The sequence below is a fragment of the Pelodiscus sinensis genome, chromosome 22, assembly GCF_049634645.1.
Source record: "Pelodiscus sinensis isolate JC-2024 chromosome 22, ASM4963464v1, whole genome shotgun sequence".
In the NCBI taxonomy this organism is placed as follows: domain Eukaryota; kingdom Metazoa; phylum Chordata; order Testudines; family Trionychidae; genus Pelodiscus; species Pelodiscus sinensis.
In genome coordinates, this window is record NC_134732.1 from 14,456,982 (window position 1) to 14,478,917 (window position 21,936).

At 46.0% G+C, this 21,936-nt stretch overlaps 1 protein-coding gene across 8 annotated transcripts in view; it reads left to right on the forward strand.

Annotated features, from left to right (window-relative positions):
- Window positions 1-21,936, forward strand: part of PRRC2B (proline rich coiled-coil 2B) — an 86,999-nt gene that overhangs the window by 50,992 nt on the left and 14,071 nt on the right. For 6 of the 8 annotated variants that reach the window (XR_001368643.2, XM_025187388.2, XM_006128379.3 and 3 more), the window contains exons 16-28: window positions 53-2,116; window positions 4,283-4,482; window positions 5,421-5,566; window positions 9,306-9,447; window positions 10,854-10,936; window positions 11,599-11,790; window positions 11,939-12,133; window positions 12,544-12,630; window positions 14,008-14,112; window positions 14,666-14,858; window positions 16,093-16,190; window positions 16,940-17,067; window positions 18,672-18,912. Coding sequence is in view for 7 of the 8 variants with exons in the window: in XM_025187388.2 (XP_025043173.2) it covers window positions 53-2,116; window positions 4,283-4,482; window positions 5,421-5,566; window positions 9,306-9,447; window positions 10,854-10,936; window positions 11,599-11,790; window positions 11,939-12,133; window positions 12,544-12,630; window positions 14,008-14,112; window positions 14,666-14,858; window positions 16,093-16,190; window positions 16,940-17,067; window positions 18,672-18,912 (3,874 nt within the window). In the remaining variant the exon portion in view is untranslated. The remainder of the gene's footprint in view (window positions 1-52; window positions 2,117-4,282; window positions 4,483-5,420; window positions 5,567-9,305; window positions 9,448-10,853; window positions 10,937-11,598; window positions 11,791-11,938; window positions 12,134-12,543; window positions 12,631-14,007; window positions 14,113-14,665; window positions 14,859-16,092; window positions 16,191-16,939; window positions 17,068-18,671; window positions 18,913-21,936) is intronic. The other 2 variants (XM_006128377.3, XM_006128383.3) reach the window with 2 other exon arrangements.

The window sequence follows — 21,936 nt, forward strand, 5'->3', positions numbered from 1 at the left end:
GTGGTTTAATCACATAGACTGACTGACTGACTTGGTTCTGGTTCCTTTTTAGGAGTGACAGCTCTTACTCTGCCTCATCGGGAAGGTCAGAGGGCATAAATGCCCAGCACGATCTCTTTGAGGAGAGAGGGGATGAGTACTTAAACACTTTTGACAAGAAAGCCCAAGCTGACTTTGACAGCAGTATATCTTCTCAAAGAATAGGCCAGGATCTTTTGTTTCAGCACCAGGAGTCCGTGCAGGAGGCATGCGTTTCTGGTGCTCGCCATGCAAGCTTACGGTGTTCTCCCTTAGAGTCTGACTTGATACAATCTGATAAAAAATCTGAGTACAATGGCTGGGACATCAACCACCATCAGAAAAACTCAGAGGCTGCAGCAGAGGCGGATGAAGAAGTGCCTAGGGGTGAGCAGTCGTTCAGTGCTGACCCATGGAAGAAAGAAGGCTCTGCCACTAAACAGCCTGCTGAAGAGACAGATTGGGTCCCCGAGAACAGAAACACCAATAATCAGCAGCAGGAGCAAATGGGGAGGACACGGAGATCTGGCCCAATTAAAAAACCAGTTCTGAAAGCCCTCAAGGTTGAGGAAAAGGAGAAAGAGCAGGAAAAGATTAAACTGGAAGGAGAAGAGATCTCACACCCAGCAAAAGAGAAGACACCTGTATATAAGTTGGACAATGATTCAGAAGATTCATCAGCCTTACTGAACTCCACTCATTACCTGCTGGATGAAAAGGGTTCTTCCCAAGTCAGCTTCACCCAAGATACTGAGAAATCTCAGGAGGAAGAGGAGGAGGAGGAGGAGGAGGAAGAGGAGGAGAAGGCTGAGAGAGCATGGGAGAATAAGCCACCCAGAGAGTCTAATGACCTCCCTCCCACAAAAAGAAACAACTGGATCTTTATTGATGAGGAACAAGCCTTTGGTGGGAGAGGCCGAGGAAGAGGCAGAGGCTTCAGAGAGTTCACTTTCAGAGGCCGTGGCACTGCTGTTGGTGGCAGGGGGGTTTATAACAACCAAAGAAGCAGCAGAGGACGTGGTCTCCGAGAGTTCAGTCAGCTGGAAGACTTCTCAAGGGGCAAGCCCAGACGCCGGATTGCCAGTGAGACACATAGTGAGGGGTCTGAATATGAGGAGCTTCCCAAGCGACGCCGGCAGAGGGGTTCTGAAAACAGTAATGAAAGCTCCCTCCTGGAGAGGGAGGAGAGTGACCCGAAGAAGGGAGACTTCAAAGATTCTTGGAGGTCCAATAAAATCTACTCTGATGATCACAGCAGCCTTGATGCCAAGGTAAGGGGCCCAAGAGCCTTTGGGAGGTCGCTGCCCCCACGACTGAGCAACTCTGGGTATGGGCGAAGAGGCTTTGTGGCAAAGGAGCCTTCCCAGTGGCAGGGCAGAAGTGGGGGAACCATGTGGCAGGAGTACACCCACTGCCCGCTGCCGGACACGTTTGGGATCAGGCGACAGTCTGACAAGGATTATATCCAAGATTCTTACAAGCACACAGACTCCTTCACTGGCAGGGGTTTTGAGGAGAATCACATTGACAACAGAAGGCACTTGTTCCAGGAGGATTACGCTGCAGACCAAGAGAACATAGAAAACAGGCCATTCAGGAGGCGGCGTCCCCCTCGTCAAGACAAGCCCCCCCGATTCAGGCGCCTGCGACAAGAGAGAGAATCTGTGGGCCAGTGGAACCCTGAGGAAGGTGGAGCTAGCCTGTTGCCCAGCCAATGGCCGGGGAGACCCAAGCTGACCACGGTGGAGAAGAATGTCTCTAGCAGGAGGTCTCCTGAGCTGTCCTATCAGAACTCGTCAGACCATGCCAATGAGGAGTGGGAGACCGCATCCGAAAGCAGCGACTTCAGTGAGCGGCGGGAGAGGCACGACGGAGTCTTGGAGAGCGAAGTGCCGCTGGACAGCAGCCTTGCCGGTGCCAGCTTGGGAGAGAAGAGAGAGCTGGCAAAGAGGAGTTTCTCGAGCCAGAGGCCCCTTGTGGACAGGCAGAGCCGCAAGGCAGAACCAGCAGGGTTTGGGGAGCATTTGGTAAGAGCCAGTGGAGGAGCTGCTTCCCGGTACGAGAGCCAGCAGAATGGAATGCCAATGAAAAGCAAAAGGTAAACTCAAAGTCTGACATACCACGTGTGCCCTGTGTCACCACGTGTGCATGTATCCTGGTAGCAAACGACTTGCAAGCAAGAAGGGGTTGACTCATGCAGAGATGTTGGCTGTGCTTCCTTTCATCACACACATGACTTGTAGCACCACTTACATGTAAATACCTTTGAGCCTGCTGTAGCTCTGATGCCTAGGCTAGAACTCTACTTGTGGGGGGAGCTCAGGCTTGTCTTGGTTTCAGAAAAGTGGTTGGTCATGACTGGAGCTGCCAGCCTTCTTTAACCTGTGTAAATCCTATGGTGCAACAGCAGATCAGGCTTGTGCACCCCCATCAATTCAAGTGCTAAGAGGGCTGAGACATCTTCGTCATCGACTCCAAACTCTCCAATCCTCCGCTGGTGAATTCCAGCTGGGGTACGGCCTGGCGGTGGTGGAAAGTTTGGAAGACTTGTTTCCTCAGTAATGACCTGATTGGATTGCAGAGTTTAAATGTCATTTATTTCAGTCGATTTCTCTACTTCAAAGCTTTTCTAGGTCCACAGCAGTGGCTGTGGTTTGTGCAGGGTGGTGAGTTCCCAGGTCTAGCCGTACTTTCAAAACCCTTGTTGCTGCTTGGCGATAGGGGATAGGCAGCGCTCCTTTCACAGAAACGAGTGCTGCATGTTATGGGCCTGCTGGTAAGAATACTCCTGTGAATACTTATTTGGGCTTAAAACCAAACTCTACTGGGGATTAGGAGGTTTCTTGCACCTTCTTCTCAAACATCTAGTGGTGGCCATCAGCGTTCCATATAAGCTGAGCACTTGTGCACCCTGTCAGGAGTGATTCAGATGCTGTGCAGCTGATCAGCAGTGCACCCACAGCTAGGTTTTAATTTCTTCGAAATGGTAGTGCACATGCCCATGCCTTGGTGCACCTAAAATTATTCCACACATGGACCAGATTGACCTGCAGTCTGATCCAGACTGCCATTTCCTATGTGATCTGTCTTTCTTAGCAATAGCTTTTGGAGGTACAGGCCTCTTGAAGCTTGAACTCTTAGTAGTGCTATTAAAGCTTTGAAGTAGACCAGCGGTTCTCAAACCATGACCCTATTCTGACAATTAAAATTACCACGTGACCCCTGGAGCGGGGAACCGAAGCCTGAACCCAGCCAAGCCCTACCACTCTGGGTGGGGGAACCAAAGCCAAAGCTTGAGCTTTACCTGTCTGGGCAAAAGAGCCAAAGCCAAAACCTGAGTCCCGCCACAAGGGGCTTTAGCATCAACCCCAGCGAGTCTAACACCAGCTGTGGTGAACCCATTAAAATGGGGTTGTGGCCCCCTTTGGGATCCCGACCTTCATTTTGAGACCTCCCTGAAATAGACAATGTGTGCTTTGATGACACTACCTGGTGGTTTTCTTCCCCAGTTAATTAGCAGCAAGTTGCTCCTCAATAACTGCACAATGGTTTATGGAAAAATTCAACAAAAGGCACATAAGAGGGTGTGTGGTGGGAACCTGGGTGAAAAGAGAATCAAGCGAAAGGGGGAAGCAAATGTATTGCTTAATATTGCTTCTTTTTAAGCCAGATTTGTTCCCATGGTGCATGCAATCCCCTGCACCTCTTCTCTTAAGCTCCCCAGTGCTCCTTGTCAGTTCTGCTCTAGGGAGCGCCATGATGGTTAGAGATGCAAAGAATTGCCCAGAAAAGTAATCTGGGAAGAGGCTTTTGGGGGGAGGGGGCCTCTGGTGTTTTTCTTTCCTACCTCCCTTCCCCTCTCAGCCCTCAATCTGACCCTGCTGGGAAATATACATTTATTGTAATGAGGATTCAAGGAAACTTTACAGCTTTTATACAAAGGTAGTAGACATTAGGAATGCGAGCAGAGAGAGAGGCCTGTAAATCTTCCTGAGAGGCAAGCTTAAGAGTACAAACCATGTGTGAAGGAGAGTACTTTTGTCACTTCACTGCAGATGTTGGTTTTTTCCATCCCATTTCCCACAGCAGTGTCCTCATAATCAGGCTTTTGCTTTGAATTTGCATCTGTATCAGTTGAGAGTGGGGGGGCAAAGTGCAGATTGCCCAGCTTGTTTAAAAATGTAGCTATGAGAAGCTAACCCATTCGTGTTTCCCTCCCCCGTGTCCTTATTGAGCCTAACCCTTTTCTCTCCTTTTCTCACAGGTCTCCAGAAGAAGGTGGGGGTCTGGGTAACACCAAAGGTGGGAGTAGCCACTCTGTTTACAGCCTAGAGAGATCATCGCGCACCAGCTCCGACAATGCTGAGGGGCCAGGTAAAAAGCAGGAAAAAGAGCCTAAATCTACAGCCCAGAGATCAAGCGACAAGGGCGAGACCATGTCACAGTTTGAGTTGAATTATGGAAGTAAGTGTCTCATTTCATTTGTTTCCTTAGGAGGGACACTATCCAGTTAAACATTGTATTAGAATGTCTTCTGGTAACACACACAATTCAAACTGAAGTCATTTTAAATGCCAGATTTATTCTTTTTTCTCCCATTTATTTATAACAACTGATTTCCAGTGGAAGTGCCCCCAAAATTATTATCACATTTCTGTTGGAAGTATTTGCAGAAGCTTTGATTTTTTTTCATTAAAACCTAGTTTTGAGCCACGTGTTGGTGTCCTTTTAACATTTATTCTATGGAAAGAGTTAGGGGAGTGCTTATAGAAATGTGTCTCTCTACACAGAGTTACAGTCTATTTCATGTCAAGAGTAAAAAATAAGCTGGTTGGTTGGAGAGACGTTGAGAAACCATAGCCATCTAATGCAGAGAAGTGCGATCTAAGCTCAGGACTAAAAGTCAGTTGAGCTCCAACCCTAGTTCTAATACTGGCTCTCTGAGGCCTTAAGCAAGTCACTTAACCTCAGGGTTAATAGTCCTTCAGGGGTGGGTTGTAAAGGTTAATCAGTTAATCATTGTATAGACTATGGGTGAAAGCACTTGAGTCACTTTTGAAAATAGGACTTAGGCTCCTAACTCTTGGGTTCTTTTGAAAATGTTACCCAGTGCTTTGTAATTCAACGTTAGAAGGCCTTTTTTGGGTTATTGTCTACAGTTAATGCCCTTGTTGTCATATGAAAAGCCCAGTTTTCGGCTGCTAGCCCCAGGCTGGGTTTCTCTAGGTCAGGGATAGTGTAATTCTGTTGGAGAGTAACGATGCAAGGCATTTCAGAGGAACCCTGCTGGTAGGTCTCTGCTTACTTTCCAAAGTGAAAATTGGCTAAGCTGTTTCACTCCTTAGCTTAGATCCCATTTGGAATACATTTTAAACCATTTTTAAATGGTAAATCTTGTTCAGATGCCATCATTGACAATCGGGTTTCAAGCACAACTGAGGAGAATGAAGTGGGCTCGCTGGCAGGAGAAGGCTTCATTGAGGTCCTCACTAAGAAGCAACGCCGCTTGCTGGAAGAAGAACGTAGGAAGAAAGAACAAGCTGCCCAGGTGAGAGTTGTGAGTACAGAGCACAGCCTGATCCCATATAAAGCTTGCAGTGATCTAAGAAGGAGAGGCGCACAAACACACTTTTGGAAAATGTTTGAGAAAGCGACAGCATGTGTGCTTGGCCTAACCCTGACAGTATTAGGCATAGAAAATATGATTTGTAGCTGTACCGGGCAGAGGAAGTTAGTCTATAAGCAACATCCTGTAGCTTTCTGACTGTTGCTATGGTGACCTTGGCTCCCAAAGCTTTTGCTATCTGTTTCTTTTTGTAACCAGTTGCCTTTTTACTGATGCGCAGCTTGGCATGCAAATGAGTGAGCAGACTCAAGGAGAGGATGTTGTGAAAACTCTTCACACAACACTCAGTCAATCTGTGGAACTCGTTGCCAGGAGATGTTGTGAAGGCCAAAACTATAGCAGCATTAAAAAAAATTAGACAAGATCATGGAAGAGACAGGTTCATAAATGGGCCATTAGCCAAGATGGTCACATATGCAACCCCGGCCTCTGATTGCCAGACGCTGGAAGTGGGCTACAAGGGACGGATTATTCAATGATTGCCTGTTTTTCATTCCTTCTGAAGCACCTGGAATTGGTCACTGTCAGAAAACAGGATACCAACCTATCTGGAGCATAGATCTGGCACAGAGTGGTTGATCTTACTTAGATCTGGGTGGGTAATTTGGGCATTTCTGCTGCAATTTGGAAATGCTGATGAGGGAGTAGGCCAGTTTTCATCATTGGCTGAGAGTTGAACAGTCTTTCATTAAACGCATAGGTCTTAAGTCCAGATCAGAGCTTCTCCAGGTGACAGCAACCCCAGATTAAGGTTTTATATTTAGCACATGAACAGTAACATTTTACCTGGCTACAAGGCAGCAGCAATATACACACACTGAAGGATGGTCCCAGGATTAAAATAATAATTTGTAGCCAGATCATTTTTAGGGACTTAAATGTCCTTTTCCTAGCTGCTCATTAACCACTAAGCAGTGTTCTGAGACTGGATTGCTATGGTTGAATTGTTAGTCAGGGTCTTCTGTCAGTGTAAATGATGTTCCAATGGATCCTTCTGACCTTTCCGCTACTCTGTTCTTGAGAGTGGAATATGAAGAGACAAATTTAAACTGATACACTGAAGAAAGGCTCTGAATTCTCCCATCACCATCTCTCCAGTCTCCCATTGTGGAGAGTTAGTGCATGTAGAACAAGAAACAAATACCATATGAAACTCCTTTGGTGGCACTAAATTGGGAAGAGTTGCAAACACCAGTAAGGAGAGAAATACTAAGGGGCCTTTTATGAAACATTATTGTGTTTGATTCTGTTTGTCAAAAATAATAATACCATAATACTAACCACCACTCATTGGTCCATTTGGACTAAGGATGCTAAGTATCGTGTAATTGACTAATCGAATAGTCGACACATTTTTGCATGGACTATTCGATTAGTTGATAGGGCAGTGCTGCCCCTTTGAAATGCCGCTGCAGCGTTTCAAAGCGGCAGCGCCACACAGAGCCAGGGGTCAGCTGGGGAATCCCCAACTGATCCCAGACTCCACATGGCGCTGCCACTTTGAAATGCCACCTGTGGCATTCAAAGCAGCAGCGCTGTATGGAGCAGCTGACCCTGGGCTCCGTAGGACGCTGCTTCTTTGAAGTCTTACCCCCCTCCCCCCACTTGCTGCCTCTGTTTGATAGAGGCAGTAAAGTGCGGGGGGGGAGGGGGGGAGCAAATAGTCTACTAGTCCTTAATATCCCTAATTTGGATCAGGATACATTGGGTATGGTATTGTTTTAGCTTATTGTGATTAAACTCTAGAGTGAAAACTGTATGCCAAATATGATTTGTCCTGGTCAGTACTGGCTACTATTGTGTCTTGTGACTGCTTATATTACAATATTTTTCACCCTTTAATGTTATTTTCAAGTCCCTTAAAAAGAACAGAAACATGGGAATTAAGCACCAAAATGAAATATGATTCACAAAACTGCAGGCTAATGCATTTGATGGGAGAGGGGAATAATTCAAACAAAACTATGCAGTAGAAGGAAGAATCCTGGGAAGCAATAAAGCTAAAAGTGAGCAGCCCATTCCTGGAATTCTTCAATGGGAGATGGCAGCAGAAATGACAAGTGTAGTTATGGGTTCTGAATGCCCAGATGCCATGTCATAAGATGGAGAGGTGATGGCTTCTCTCAGGTGTAGTTATACCTGGAATATTAGGTGTGGTTTCGGGCATCATGTTGACCCGAAAGACATTAACAAACTAAAAAGATCTTTAATACTTTGTGTTTTTTTAGGTGGCTAGAGGAATTGATTGATGAGGAAAGATGTAGGAGTAAATTTTGCATAACTAGGCTAAGTGATGACTATTGGTGGGATGGAGGCATGAAACAACAAGTACTTGAAGATGGAATTGTTTTTAGCATAAATGGAGGTCTGACTGTCTAACTGGGAGTGGAAGGATTAAATGCAGAGGAAAAAATGTTACTGGGAAATGCTTTATGACAGTCAGATCTTTTGTGTGGTAGATTATCAAGAGGTGATACGAAACCCCTAAAATGATTAGGGGTTTGGAATGGGTCCCATATGAGGAGAGGTTAAAGCGACTGGGACTTTTCAGTTTAGAAAAGAGAAGACTGAGGGGGAATATGATAGAGGTCTATAAAATCATGAGTGGTGTGGAGAGGGCCGATAAAGAAACATTATTTATTAGTTCCCATAATAGAAGAACTAGAGGTCACCAAATGAAATGAATGGGTAGCAGGTTTAAAACTAATAAAAGAAAGTTCTTCTTCACACAGCGTGTAGTCAACCTGTGGAACTCCTTGCCAGAGGAGGCTGTGAAGGCTAGGACTATAATAGAGTTTAAAGAGAAGCTAGATAATTTCATAGAAGTTAGGTCCATAAAATGCTGTTAGCCAGGGGATAAAATGGTGTCCTTGGCCTCTGTTTGTCAGAGGCTGGAGAGAGATGGCAGGAGACAAATCGCTTGATCATTGTCTTCGGTCCACCCTCTCTGGGGCACCTGGTGCTGGCCACTGTCAGCAGACAGGATACTGGGCTAGAAGGACCTTTGGTCTGACCCAGTACGGCCGTTCTTATGTTCTTATGTAAAACTTACGGTAGTTCCTTGTCACGTTGTAAATTAGGCTAAGGAGTGAGTGTGCAATAGGGAACAATCCTGCAGTGGCAAGGAGATATGCTAGATAAACTAATAGCTGGTTCCCTCTCTAGAATCTGATTCAGTGAATTATCTCTCTCTCTCTCTCTCTCTCTCTCTCTTTTTTCCTACTGTGAACTGATGAATTGATTCTGCTGTGCCAAAGGACTGGGGAAGGATTAATCAAAAACCTGAGTTGGTGGTTTAATTTTTGTTGTTGTTGTTCTTGGGTTTTTTCCCCCGTCAGTCTGGCTGCTGCTGAAGCCAGTCATTCTTAATAAGCACTCTTACTAAACACTGAAGAACTCTTCTTCAGCATTCCTGCTGTGCCACCCTTGCAGGCTCTTATAGCCTCTCAGCAGCAGCTGGAGACAGGAAACAAGCCGCTGTGGCTGTCTCCCCTTCTGGTGACCCTTGCTGGGATTGTCTTGGTAAAGGCAGCCCTAAGCGTGGATAACTCCAGGGGGCATATCTGCTTCAAGAGCCAAATAAAAGCCTGGAAAATAAGCCTACCAGCAGCAGGTTAATGCAAATCAACAGTAGGTCTTATAGCCTGAACCTCTCTCTCAGGGACCAGCCAAAGGACGTGTCCTTCAGTCTCGTATCCCGCCTCGATTTGCTAAGAAGCAGAACAGTATGTGCCTGGAGCAAGGCGATGTAACTGTATCCGGAAGCAGCCTGGGCACAGAGATCTGGGAGAGCAATAGTTCAGGTATGAGAGGGTCTCCATTATTTGCCAACTTCATCGTTATGGAACTGGAATCGTGTTATGTTGAGGGAAAAGATAGGGGTGTACACATTAGGGATGTGAAAGGTTAACCAGTTCTAACTGCTGGTTCTGGTTAACCAGGGGTGTTTGGAGCAGCCCCGTCCATGTTGCAGGCAAGAGCTCCTGTGGCTGGCCCAGAGCTCCCCTGTGCACGGCGGGCTCGGTGGGGCTAAAGCAGCCCCTGTCAGCAATGGGCCCAGGTGCTTTGCAGGCAGGGGTTGCTCCAGCCATCTAGAGCAAACCCTGTTCATGGCAGGCCCCCGCCCTGCCAGCCTCCCCTTTAATCAGTTAACCTGTTTAACCAGTGAAATAGGATTTTACATCCCTAGTGCGCATGTGCCCAAAGGAGAGGGGCTTCATCTACATTCCACTCTGAATCTAAAGGGGGAAGGGATCTGCAGATCTTCTAGGCTCATATGTAAAAACATTGCTGTTAAAATCATTATCATCCCTCAGCTCTGGTCATGTCACCCTCCTATTTAAATCCTTTCCCTGATTTATTTTTATACCATATCAAGTTTTAGCTTCTTGAACTTCTCTTCTAGGACCCACACAATTCTAGCCAGCCTACATCCTTGTAATTTCTGCAGCCTTCTCATCCTCTTGCTCCGTGTCCCTGAGCCTTCACCCAAACTATTTTGTTTGTACCATTCTCCTAGGGTGTGTCTAGACTACATGGCTCTGTCGACAGAGCCATGTAGATTAGGGTTGTAGGCAAAGGGAAATGAAGCGGCGATTTAAATAATTGCCGCTTCATTTAAATTAAAATGGCTGCCATGCTGTGCCAATCAGCTGTTTGGCAGCACAGCGCTGTAGTCTGGATGCTCTGCGGTCGACATCAAAGGCATTTGTCGACCTCCCCAGTATGCCTCATGAGATGATGTTTACCGGGAAGGTCGACAAATGCCTTTGAAGTCGACCGCGAAGCGTCCAGACTACAGCGCTGTGCCGCCAAACAGCTGATCGGCACAGCGCGGCAGCCATTTTAATTTAAATGAAGCAGCGATTATTTAAATCGCTGCTTCATTTCCCTTTGCCGTGTCAACAAATCTACATGGCTCTGTCGACGGAACCGTGTAGTCTAGACGTGCTCCTACTGTGCTTTTCGGCCACAAAGCCTCCCCTTTTCATCCTTCCACTTTTCCCTGAAAATCTATCATCTTTCCCTTTATACTCTTATCTGACCTCCATTGGGGTGCCATGGCTCAGACTGTCTGTCCTGGAGTGTAAACATGTTGGGGTAGTGAGTGTGTTTTTCCCTATGCTTGGGAGCAGAATTTACCTCATTATATAAATTATGTGCCTCACAGTTGATATCAAACCTTTGAAATTTGTCTCTGTTCTTACAGCCCTCTCCGTTCAGTCACCAGGCAGCGATTCCTGGAGTAAGCCTGTGAATGCCTTTAACGGCACTGAATCTAGTTCCACAGAGGTAAGGGGCACCCAATCTTTTGTGTGTGTGTGTGTGTGTGTGTGTGTGTGTGTGTGTGTGTGTGTGTGTGTGTGTGTCTGAGAGTAGTATTCACGTACGTGGCTCAGCAGGTCTGTCAGCTCTGCTTGTGCAGTTTTAAATTGACAATTGACTACTCTGATTAAGCATGGTGCTGTTCTAAAATGGTGGGACAAATTCTGCTCTGTTGCACACAGGTGTAATCCAGAGTAACTGCCTTGTAAAATTTCATCAGAATTTCACTCCTAATTGGAGTAGAGCATGGTCCAGTATGTGGAATCATGTTTGTGTACCTCTCACCTGTGAGAAGTGTGTGGCTGTAGCTGTAATGTAGGGAGGATGCCTTTCATCACTAGAGACCGGAGTTCAAATCTGGTTTGGGTCATAAGTGAAATGAGTTTGGCAGTCTCAGCATGGTAGCCATGAGGGGCATTTTCATTGTTTTAAAGCTGCAATGGGATTGGTAATTTGGATGGTTTCTGAGTCAGGGTAGCCTAGCACTGGAATAGCAAGGGGCATTGCAGGTCAGGACTTGCTCCTTGATAGTTGTGCTTGGTAAATGGGAACGTGTTCTCGCTGTTGTTTTTCTCCCTGTGGAGTTGGGTTTGAATCTGGGGCTTTAACACATTTCGTGCTTTGCATAGCAGGGTTTTAAAGGCAGCCAGGGGGATAGTGGCATTGACTTGAGTGCGGAGTCTCGGGAATCTTCCGCTACCTCCTCTCAGCGCAGTTCTCCATATGGCACCCTCAAACCAGAGGAGATGAATGGGGCTGGCCTGGTGGACCCAAAGCCTGACTGCCAGAAGGAGCAAGTTCAGAAGCAATCTGATAAAAAGGTAATCTGGATTTGCAGCCACGCCAGAACACATAGTGACTGGTACCAGAGACCTTGTAAAATTAGGTTTATAGTTTTTCATCGCATTTTTAAGGTAGAGATCGGGTTATGCAGTCTTTGTGTCTCAGCCTCTCTGCTTTCCCATCAAGGATTCAGACCAAGGCTCAGGACAGAACAAGGAACACAAGCCCGGACCCATCGGCAATGAACGCTCCCTGAAAAACAGAAAGGGTTCGGAGGGAACGGAACGGCTGGAAGGGAATATCCCCCCTGTTAATGGGGTGGAAATTCACGTGGACTCAGTTCTTCCTGTGCCACCCATTGAATTTGGAGTAAATCCTAAAGTGAGGATTGAATTTAATTTTATCTTCTTGGTGGTTTGAAATCCCTCATGTGAGCTTGTAGAGATGCAAAAGGTGGTTTTGGCAGAAGATTACCTAGGGCAAGCTTCCAGCACATGCACTGTAGATTGCCTCGTAGATTTCATTATTGACACAAACCAGGTTCTCAAGAAGTCTTGGTAGATGTTTATTATCCTGGATGGGGTGGGAATAGTAAGGGAGAAATTAAGGCCTGTTGTCCTGTGTATGCCATCGGGGATGCCTGTCGCTGAGTATGGAGAACTATTTTGTTCTTTACTGAAAGGAAATCTTTAGTTTCTATCCTCATGATCCAGGTAAATGTTCACTAATCATGAGCAATTTACAGGGGGCCCTTGGGCCTGGATTTGAGTAGTGCTTGTTGCCTTTTTCAGGACTCTGATTTCAGTTTGCCTCCTGGTTCTGCCTCCAGTAATGCAGCAAACCCTGTTGCCAAACTGCAGGATGCCTTGGCCAGTAATGTAAGTAAATCTTAGCTATGGAAATTGAGAAAACATTGATTTGCAGTTGCTTTGATATTTAATGTTGTAGTACCCACTTGATTTACAAACAGCAGTGAAAATACAAGTGCTGTGTCTCAGATCGTGATCAGTACCTGGTTGGTTCAGACCCACACAAGCCTTTATAAGAGGTGACTCAAACACCTTTCATCAGCCTCTGTAAAGTAACAAGGCTTCTTTCAGGCAAGGCAAAGGGGTAGAGCAGGAGACAGGCAAAGGAACTTGAGAGTCCTGTTGCTGGACTTGTAAAGTTCTAACCACTGAAGTGCTTAGAGTGTTGTCTTTGCCACAGGCTTCTGCTTCCAAAGGCTCACTATCAGCCAACTAGGCCCCATGCTCATTTAGAGCTCATAATAAAATGTGTAGTTGGCTGGAACAGATTGCTAAAAGAAAATAGATTCAGAGTCCAAGATCTGCTTGTAGTTCAGTTGTGTACAGTGATTTAAATAAAGACTGCTGCTGAAACGTCTTAATTTTGTAGCCCCGTATATCTGTTGGAGGTTTGTCGTTTTCTCCTTACAAGTGTTTATATAAAACAGACATACTCTGCTATTTACATAGGTTCACCATTGTGGAAGGAAAAACATTCTTCACGGCTGGTATTGCTGTGTACCAAATTAGCCCTGGGTGTAAGTACAAGTGCAGCTGCATGGAGATCAGGGCAATTATGCCTGCTTACACCAGGGCTACATTTGGCCCAGCATATCAGTTATGTGTTTACAGGTAGACCAGCTTTACGTTTTTACAATGTTGAGGCAACTCCATAGTCCATTTAAGAAGCTAAGAAGCAACAAAACAGGTTGGCTGCGTCTAGACTGCTTTTGCGGAAAAACTGCTTTTGCGGAAAAACTTACCAGCTGTCTACACTGGCCTCTTGAATTTCCACAAGAACACTGACTTCCTACTGTCTGAAATCAGTGCTTCTTACGGAAATACTATGCTGCTCCCATTTGGGCAAAAGTCCTTTTGCTCAAAGCTTTTGCGCAAAAGGGCCAGTGTAGACAGCTCAGATTTGTTTTGCGCAAAAAAACCCCGATCGCGAAAATGGCAATCAGGGCTTTTTTGCGGAAAAGCGCGTCTAGATTGGCACGGACGCTTTTCCGCAAAAAGCGCTTTTGCGGAAAAGCGTCTGTGCCAATCTAGATGCTCTTTTCCGCAAATGCTTTTAACGGAAAACTTTTCCATTAAAAGCATTTGTGGAAAATCATGCCAGTCTAGACGTAGCCGTTGTGTTGCTGTTACTTACATATTCCTGAGGTTCCATTTGACTTGTCTTGCATAGTTCCTGTGTTGTTGCAGATATTCTTAGTGTTCAGTATTTTGCAAATCTCATTTCAGGGAGGGTTAACTCAGTCCATTCCCATTCTGCGAAGAGACCACCATCTCCAGCGGTGCATCGGCCTGAACCCAATGTCCTTCCCCACAGCAGACCTTACTCTTAAGGTAATTAAGGCACTAACTCTGCTTGTGATTGCTTTGAAAGTATGAGCCTCTTCAGCCAAAGCAGTAAAGGGGGAGAGAACAGCCTAGATGTTTCACTGATTAGTTTCAAAGTCTGTAAGTGGCCACTTTAAAAAAAAAAAAAAAAAGTGTGGGGGGGTGTATGTAATGTGAATTCAGTTCAGGGAAGAAAAGGCCATTTTGAGGCCCTGAGTCTTGAAGTCTCCTCCAACCATAGAATGGGGGGTACTCCAAGCTTATCCACTTCAACTCTACCCAGGTACGACCATTTCATAGGGTACACGAGCCAGCAATTCAGTATTCATGGCCTGTTTGATCCTTGGCACTCTGCTGTGCCTGTTAACTAGTACTAACTGCAGTGGGTTTTTTGTGATGTGGGCACTTATCCAACAGCCATCAGGTGTTCACAGTTTTTAGTGATTACCAGCCTGGGCTGGATTTGAACCAGTAATCTGTAGGTGAATAGCTCCTTATCCCATCATTTACTGCCATTGAAAACACCTATAATAATTTCTTTCTCTTCTTGCTTCTATAGATGGAGTCTGCACGCAAGGCTTGGGAGAACTCTCCTAATTTACCGGAACAGAACTCTCCAGGAGGTGCTGGCTCAGGCATCCACCCTCCTTCCAGTGTCGGTGCTTCCAGTGGTGTGAGCTACAGCTCTTTTGGTGGTGTTTCTATGCCCCCTATGCCTGTGGCGTCCGTAGCACCTTCTGCATCGATTCCAGGTAACTGCCAACTGTTCAGTTCATTCCAGATTTGCAGGCAGAAATGGGCCTTAGTAAAATGTCCCATGAGAGTTGTCCTGTTGGATAATCTACTGTGTTTGTGGTTACATCTTGGATCCAAGTGATAAAAGCTTGTTGGAAAGAGCATCCTGTTTAATGAGACAGTTGAGCAGCTAATGCTTGATTGATCCTTTTAACAAAACAGGTAAGGCATTGCCTTCCCAAAACTGCCTAACCTGCCCAGCCATCTTGAAGGGGCTGGAGCCAGGCCTCACAACAGCCCAGCTGCTGGAGAAGGCTGGGACTGCATGGCAGCCCAGCTCCCCAACAGCAGCGGAAAGCTGGGGCCACACAGCAGCCCTGGTCCTCACCTGGGGTGGAGCAGGGTTTGGTTGGGGAAGGAGGAGGAGAAGGTTGTGAAGGGGCGTAATCTCAGGAAAGGGGTGTGTCTTTGAGCAGAAGAGGCGGAGCCACTCATGCTTGCATGTCAGCACCATGTGGCGCTCCCAGCTTGGGCTCTCAGCCCCCCTCATTGCCCTACTTGAGTTGGTGCAAGTGTTCCTGGTGAGGATGTACACCCCCAGCAGAAGGAGGGTAATTATGTGGCCCTAACACAGGTGGACTTAGGCAAGTCTCTTATAAGCAGAAAAGGCAGAACAGAAAATGTAGCCAGGATTTCTGAGTCCTGGGTTAGCGCCAGTGTTCCCTCTAAGCTGCGGGGCAGCACAGCTTCACAGGTGATTGGGGCTGATGGGAACACAGGTTAGCACCCTAAGAACTGGGCCATTCCTTTCCAGAGCAGGAGAGTGGAGATGGGCTGTACAGAGGACAGCTGCTAGTAGATGGATCTTTGGAGTGGCTAAAGTGAGGTCCACTTCCATTTAGAAAACAGACTCTTCACAGTCCAGGAACAGATGGTTTTTTTCTCATTCCTGCCTTATTTACAGTGCATACAGGATCACTCAGTGCTCCCTTCTTTGGTCCCGCATGTACGCTTAGCTTCTGAAGTAAATAGGTGCTCTGTCTCTTTGTCTCCTGCCTTTTGTTCTAGCTCCAAAGATTTGATGTCAGCAGGGCAATCCAAGCTGACTGCCTTGGCCCTTAAGAATAGTTAGTAGGTTGGACTGTACATTGTACTGTGCCTGTACCATTCTGTGTCCCTGGGATCTGCTTTGGCTGGAGTGAATAAGGTTACCTTGTCACATTCGTCTTTCCCTTTTAATTCAAATTCTAGGTAATCACATCCCACCCCTATATCTGGATGGTCACGTGTTTGCGAGTCAGCCACGTTTGGTCCCTCAGACAATACCTCAGCAGCAGAGCTACCAACAGGTAAAAAGGTTCAAGGCACTTCAGAGTTTCCCCTTATTCTTTCCTCTTTTAGTGGGCCAGCCTACTGCCAGCTGAGGGGAGCTAGATTGTGGCTCTGTTCAAAATCTATGAAAGATTCCCAGGGGATGCTACAAGCAGCTAATAGGAGATCAGGCTGACTGGCATGGGGAAGTAATACCGATTTTGGCACCCATATCCTTTGACTGGGTTTAACTGGGGTAGGGTGTGGAAAACTTTCCTTTGAATGACAGTGTGTGCCTCTTGGTAAACTTGCCAGTACTGTCCTTAGTGGAACTTGAAAATCTATTTGAGCCTCAGACCAGTTCCCTGTGGACAAGTGTCCATGGTCTCAAAATCATCAGGTTGACAGTACTAGCTGGCAGCTCTGACAGTGTCAGCAAACAGGGAGTGTTGGGTGGGCAGTGGAGAATCCCTCCAGGTAGGAGTTGAGGCACAGTGATAGAGCAACATGGGAACTGACATAGTCGCTGATGCGATGGACTTGTTCTGTACACAGAGAGCTGGAGTCCCCAGGAGAGTCAATCTGATCCTTTCTGTGAGTTCTGTCTCACATAGAGCCATTATTCACTTCCTGTTCAATCACATGACATTGGGGCATTTGGGGGGTGTTGCAGGTTGGATAACTTTTGTGGTGAAGTAACTAGCTAAAGAAAAAGCTGGTCTTTTAACACCACAGGAGGGTTTCTGGCTCCCTTAGTGTCCTTTCAATCCTTTTGTTTCCTCTGCAGGCTGCCGCTGCTCAGCAGATTCCGATTTCCCTTCACACGTCTTTACAGGCCCAAGCTCAGCTTGGTCTGAGGGGAGGCCTGCCTGTCTCCCAGTCCCAAGAGATCTACAGCTCCATACAGCCCTTCAGGTAACAGTTCCTGGTTTGTTTCTCAGTGGACAGAGCTTTCATGCTGTGATCTGCAAAATATATCCGCTGGGATGTTCTTTCCCCTTCCTCCTCTCCCTTGCTAATGTCCTACCTTTGCAATTTTCCATCCTCTTCCCTGCCCTCTTCCACGAGTGCTTGCACGCTACTCCTAACAGATGTAGAAGAGAGATTGATTCTTGTGTAAATAAGTGAATGCCACGTAGACAATCAGGGAGGTGAGATTACTTCCATATATGTCATTGGTGAGCCTGTGGTTGGAATGCTTTGTCCACTTACGATGCCCACACTTCAGAAAGGGCATTGAAATACTGGGAGATGTTCAAAAAAGAGCTACAAGAATGATCCATGGGCAGGAAAAATAACACTTTAGCAAAGTGAGAAAATTCAAACTGGAAATAAGATTCAAATTTAAAAGCAGGGGTAACTAACCACTGGAACAGTTTACCTAGGGCTGTGGAAATCACCATCATTTGGTGTCTTCTTAAATCAAGATTGGATGTCTTTCTGAAAGATATGTTCTGGTTCAGCCATAAGCTTTTGGGATCATAGGAGTTAGCACGTGACATTTTGGGGACTGCATTATGTGGGGCACTAGATCAGTGTTTCTCAACCAATGGTACGAGTACCCTTAGGGGTACTCGAGAGAAGTCTGGGTGGTACATCAACACAACCGAAATTTGAAGAAAACTGAATTTTTGTTTTAAGTTTTACAGCGCTTTATTATTTTTGTACTTTTTACACCCAAAAATTTCATCACCTGGCTATGATTAAGTTGTTTAAACGAATGTGTTGCAATGATTAAAAAAAATGTGTGCATCTGAAAACTATAAATACTAGGGGTACTTATAATTTTTTTTAAAGGGGTTACTTTATAAAAAAAAAAATTGAGAAACACTGCACTAGATGATTGTAATGGTCCCTTTCGGCCTCAAAATAATCTTGATAAAAGTGGCTTTCTACAGTAATGCTAGGGCCAGGCAAATCCTGTGTGAATCACTTTTACTCTTGTTAGACTACTGTGGGAGTGTGAGGTATGTCCACACAGTATTTGGCAGAGGGACGGTTGCTGCTTACTGGTCTTTATGTGGTGCCTTGGTCTGTGCTTTACATCAAAGAAGCTGATCTGCTGGACTTTTGGCCCAGAAGGCTTGGTTCTCTCCTGCCAATGGAGATTTCCCAACTGCCTTAGGAAACATTCATCTTTCTGTAAAATAGCTATTACCATTGAAGATGTTCTGATGTCACTTCATTGCCACTATGATGTTCTGATGTCACTTCATTGAACTTTGTAAAGGGAGACATATTGATTCCATTGAAATTGGTGACAAAACTCCTATTGACTTCAGTGAGATGGGGACTTAGCCCTAGGAGCTTTAGGATTAGTGCTAAAGGAGCTGTACAGAGTTAAATTCTAGATCTGAAAAAAGTTGGAACTAGAGGTTTTTATTCCCTAGTTGATCTTTGTATTCGAAATTACCTCTTAGAATGCCGCTTGCAGCCTGCTAGCTAAATGCAGTTTAGGAAGTTGTATGCAGTCCCTAATAGGCTTTATCGTTGTGCATTAACCTGTTTCTCTTTTTTAGGTCTCAGGTGTACATGCACCCAAGTCTGTCCCAGCCCAGTACCATGGTCCTGACGGGAGGTGCTGCACTAAAGCCCCCATATTCCGCCTTCCCAGGCATGCAGCCCTTGGAGATGGTAAAAACACAATCTGGGTCCCCTTATCAGCCAATGAGTGGAAGCCAGACACTGGTTTACGAAGGCCAGATAAACCAAGCGGCCAGCATGGGAGCCTCACAGATGATGGATTCCCAACTTACACAGGTTAGGAACAAAACTAGCATGCCCCCCTGTTGTCTGTACATGCTCAGAGAAGTCAGTTTCTGAGATGGGGTCCCAGATGCTGTTTGTGATGCACCGTACACTTTCATCAGTAAGGCCTTCATGAGGAGACAGTATTGACATATACAGTATTGAGATCTAGCACATCAGACTTTGAGGTGCTTTACTTGTTACGTGTATCTCTGTGTAAACCACATAATGGTTAACTTAGTGAAATTAAGTACTCTCTTTCTACTGATGGCAAAGGTCTGTGATTTGTGTGTCCATTACTGATGCGACTGCTCCTTTGCAGTTCCTTAAACCCTCTTACTGTGCTTTTGGGATCTTATGCCATGATGTCACAGCGATAGCTGCCCTCAAAGCCCCAGCTTCAATAGGCCGACACCAGTGTTCCGGCTTAGATTTTTCCATCCGTGAGCGGAGTGAGTTTTGTCTTGTGCACCAATATTGCGCTCACATGCACTTGTTCGGATATGTGCCACCATGGCACCCATGTTAACAAATGCCTTGTATATATTTTTTCAAATGTTAGGGAAGAAAGAATACTAAAACAAGAGATAATTAACAAGGTGCATGACATTAAATGTTTTTTATATGAAGTCAAATAAAAAGAAAATTAATATTGCAAAGTTTTCAGTCGCCAACTTCCTCTGTTTATAGTCCTCTCCCAGACCCTCCCACAGCTGGACTAGATGATCTCTTGGGGTCCCTTATGGTAAAACTGGCCTGGACCCTGTGCTGAGGTGACAATAAGTTATTTAAAAGATACATGATATATAAATGTTCCTCCATTAACTACTGTCTAGCTCATCTAGCAGAATGCATCCACCTTCACTTCCATGTTCTGGCCTCCACCTCTGCTAGACAAGTGAACAGAGTTGGTTGGAGATGAGAGAAGTGTTCAGAAATAGAAATTGTGGTTCAAATTAACACTCATTTCCATTTCTTTTTACTAAGCTATTATACCAAAATCCCTTAGCATTAGTGTCAGTGGTGTTGGACACAGCCCAGAGATTAAAACCTGGCCAGGTGATCGATTTACTTTTCTTCTCAGAGTGATGCTTTTTACACTGGATGTGTATTTTAGTCAGAGGGAAATATGTTGTAGCCTTTATAGTTGCCTCCTTCACAGGCAGCATGAAGTCACCTCAGCACATGGTTCCTCTCTAGGCCCAGTTTGACTGCTGCTGCTAGGCCAAGCCAGACGTTTTCAGTCCTTGCTCAGCCTGCTCCTCAGACTACAAGTCCCAGACACCTTTGGGCTGATTCATGCCAATCAGAAGCAAGGCGGAAGTGTGCAGGCTGCTGGGGCTTGTAGGTAGCTGCTTCCCTCAGGGGCTGTGGAGTGGAGGAGACGGCCAGGCTCCGCCCCAGCCAGGGGAGAGACAGATGGAAGTCTTTGGGGCACGAGAGGCAGGTATCTATTTGCTGCTATCTCAGGACTGCTAGGGCCGGGCAGGCATGAGGCGAGACCAGAGTCGGCCTCTGGCTTTGCCATCCGAGCCGGCAGTGCCTAAGTCCTGCTCCTGGCATTCCCGAGCCCTGCAGTGCCAGGCAGGCAAGCCAGGAGCCTACCTGCTCTTGTGGTATGCAGAGCGTGCTCTGCTCCGGGCTCTAAACCCATCCCTGCAGCCAGCTGAACAGCAAGCAGAAGGGGGACTGCTGTTGTGGTTGGGTTTGCATTGTGCACTGTTTCTTGCTGCCCTAGCCTGGGTGGGGGCCCCTGCCGTAAGTGGAGCGGGGTAGGTTGCCCTTGCTGACTTTGCACTAGTCGAACATGAGTCGATTTGCTGCCCTGCATCAAAGCTGGCTGCCGTCATTTCTCTGTGAGACCCCTGAAGCAGCGACTGCCAGAGGAACTGACCTTGCCTTTTCAGTAGGAGAGGTATGTCCAATATGGACAGCCTCAGTGCAGCACATGGGGCAGCTCCCCGCCCTGCAGTTCTGCCAGCCAGTCCACATGGCTGCTGCTGGAGCAGGAACCCTCCATGCTACTCACCTTCCAGCAGGAAAGTGAGTGCTGCTGTGCGATTCTGCAAAGGAGTTGGGCGGGCCGAGAACATTTTGTCCGCAGCCGCGCACCTTAGAGAAAACTATGGTCAACACCTCCCCATATTTTTAGTAACCATTGAAAAATCATCAGTGCTTTTAGGGTCATTTTGTTTGACCTTTAACTAAAGACATCCCTCTTTATGTCAATTCATTGATCATCTTGGCCTAATTAATAATTTTTGCTAGTCTGGTGGGTAGAATCTTAATAGAAGTTTCTTTCTGTTTTTGTGTCTTTCTCTTGCTTTTTTCTTTATTAAACATAGTTCAAAAAGCACAATGAATCCTACTGTGAGGGCAGCTGTGTTTATATGGACACTGAGCACAACTATTAAGTTGCTAACATGGAGAAGTATTGTCATTGACTATAAACTTTGCTTATATTGTGCAATAGAGTAAATGTTTAAAAATATAATGATAAACAGACTATTCCTAATCTTTTTTATCATAAAGAGGGACTTTCATGCTGAGGCAGACTCAAAATCAGCAATGGGCAACATAGGTTAACGAGTGGGCCAAATGAGTGGCTTTCTTTCATCTCAGTGGACCGCAAGACTGTTGTAACGAAGATGGTCTTCCAGGATAGGGTAGTTTTACTAACTGTACTTATGAACTTAGAATTTGCGGGTGTGCCGATTGAACTGTAGCAGCGCTTTGATTGGATGCAGAGGGAGCATACAGCTCTCATGGTCAGTGTAGTGTGCAGTCAGCTTGCACCTCACTTTACGTATGTATCACTTTAGTAATATCTGTATGAAAAAACCTGCACAGCCACAAACCAGCAGAATCTGCCAACCTTGCCGGGGGGCAACAGTAAATAAAATGTCTTGCGGGTCACACACAGAGTTCTGATGGACAGCTTGTGATCCATGAGCCACAGGTTGCCCATCACTGCTCGAGAACAAGAATTGTTAATTACAGAAAGTAACTTAACAGGGGGGAATGAAGAGGTTACTG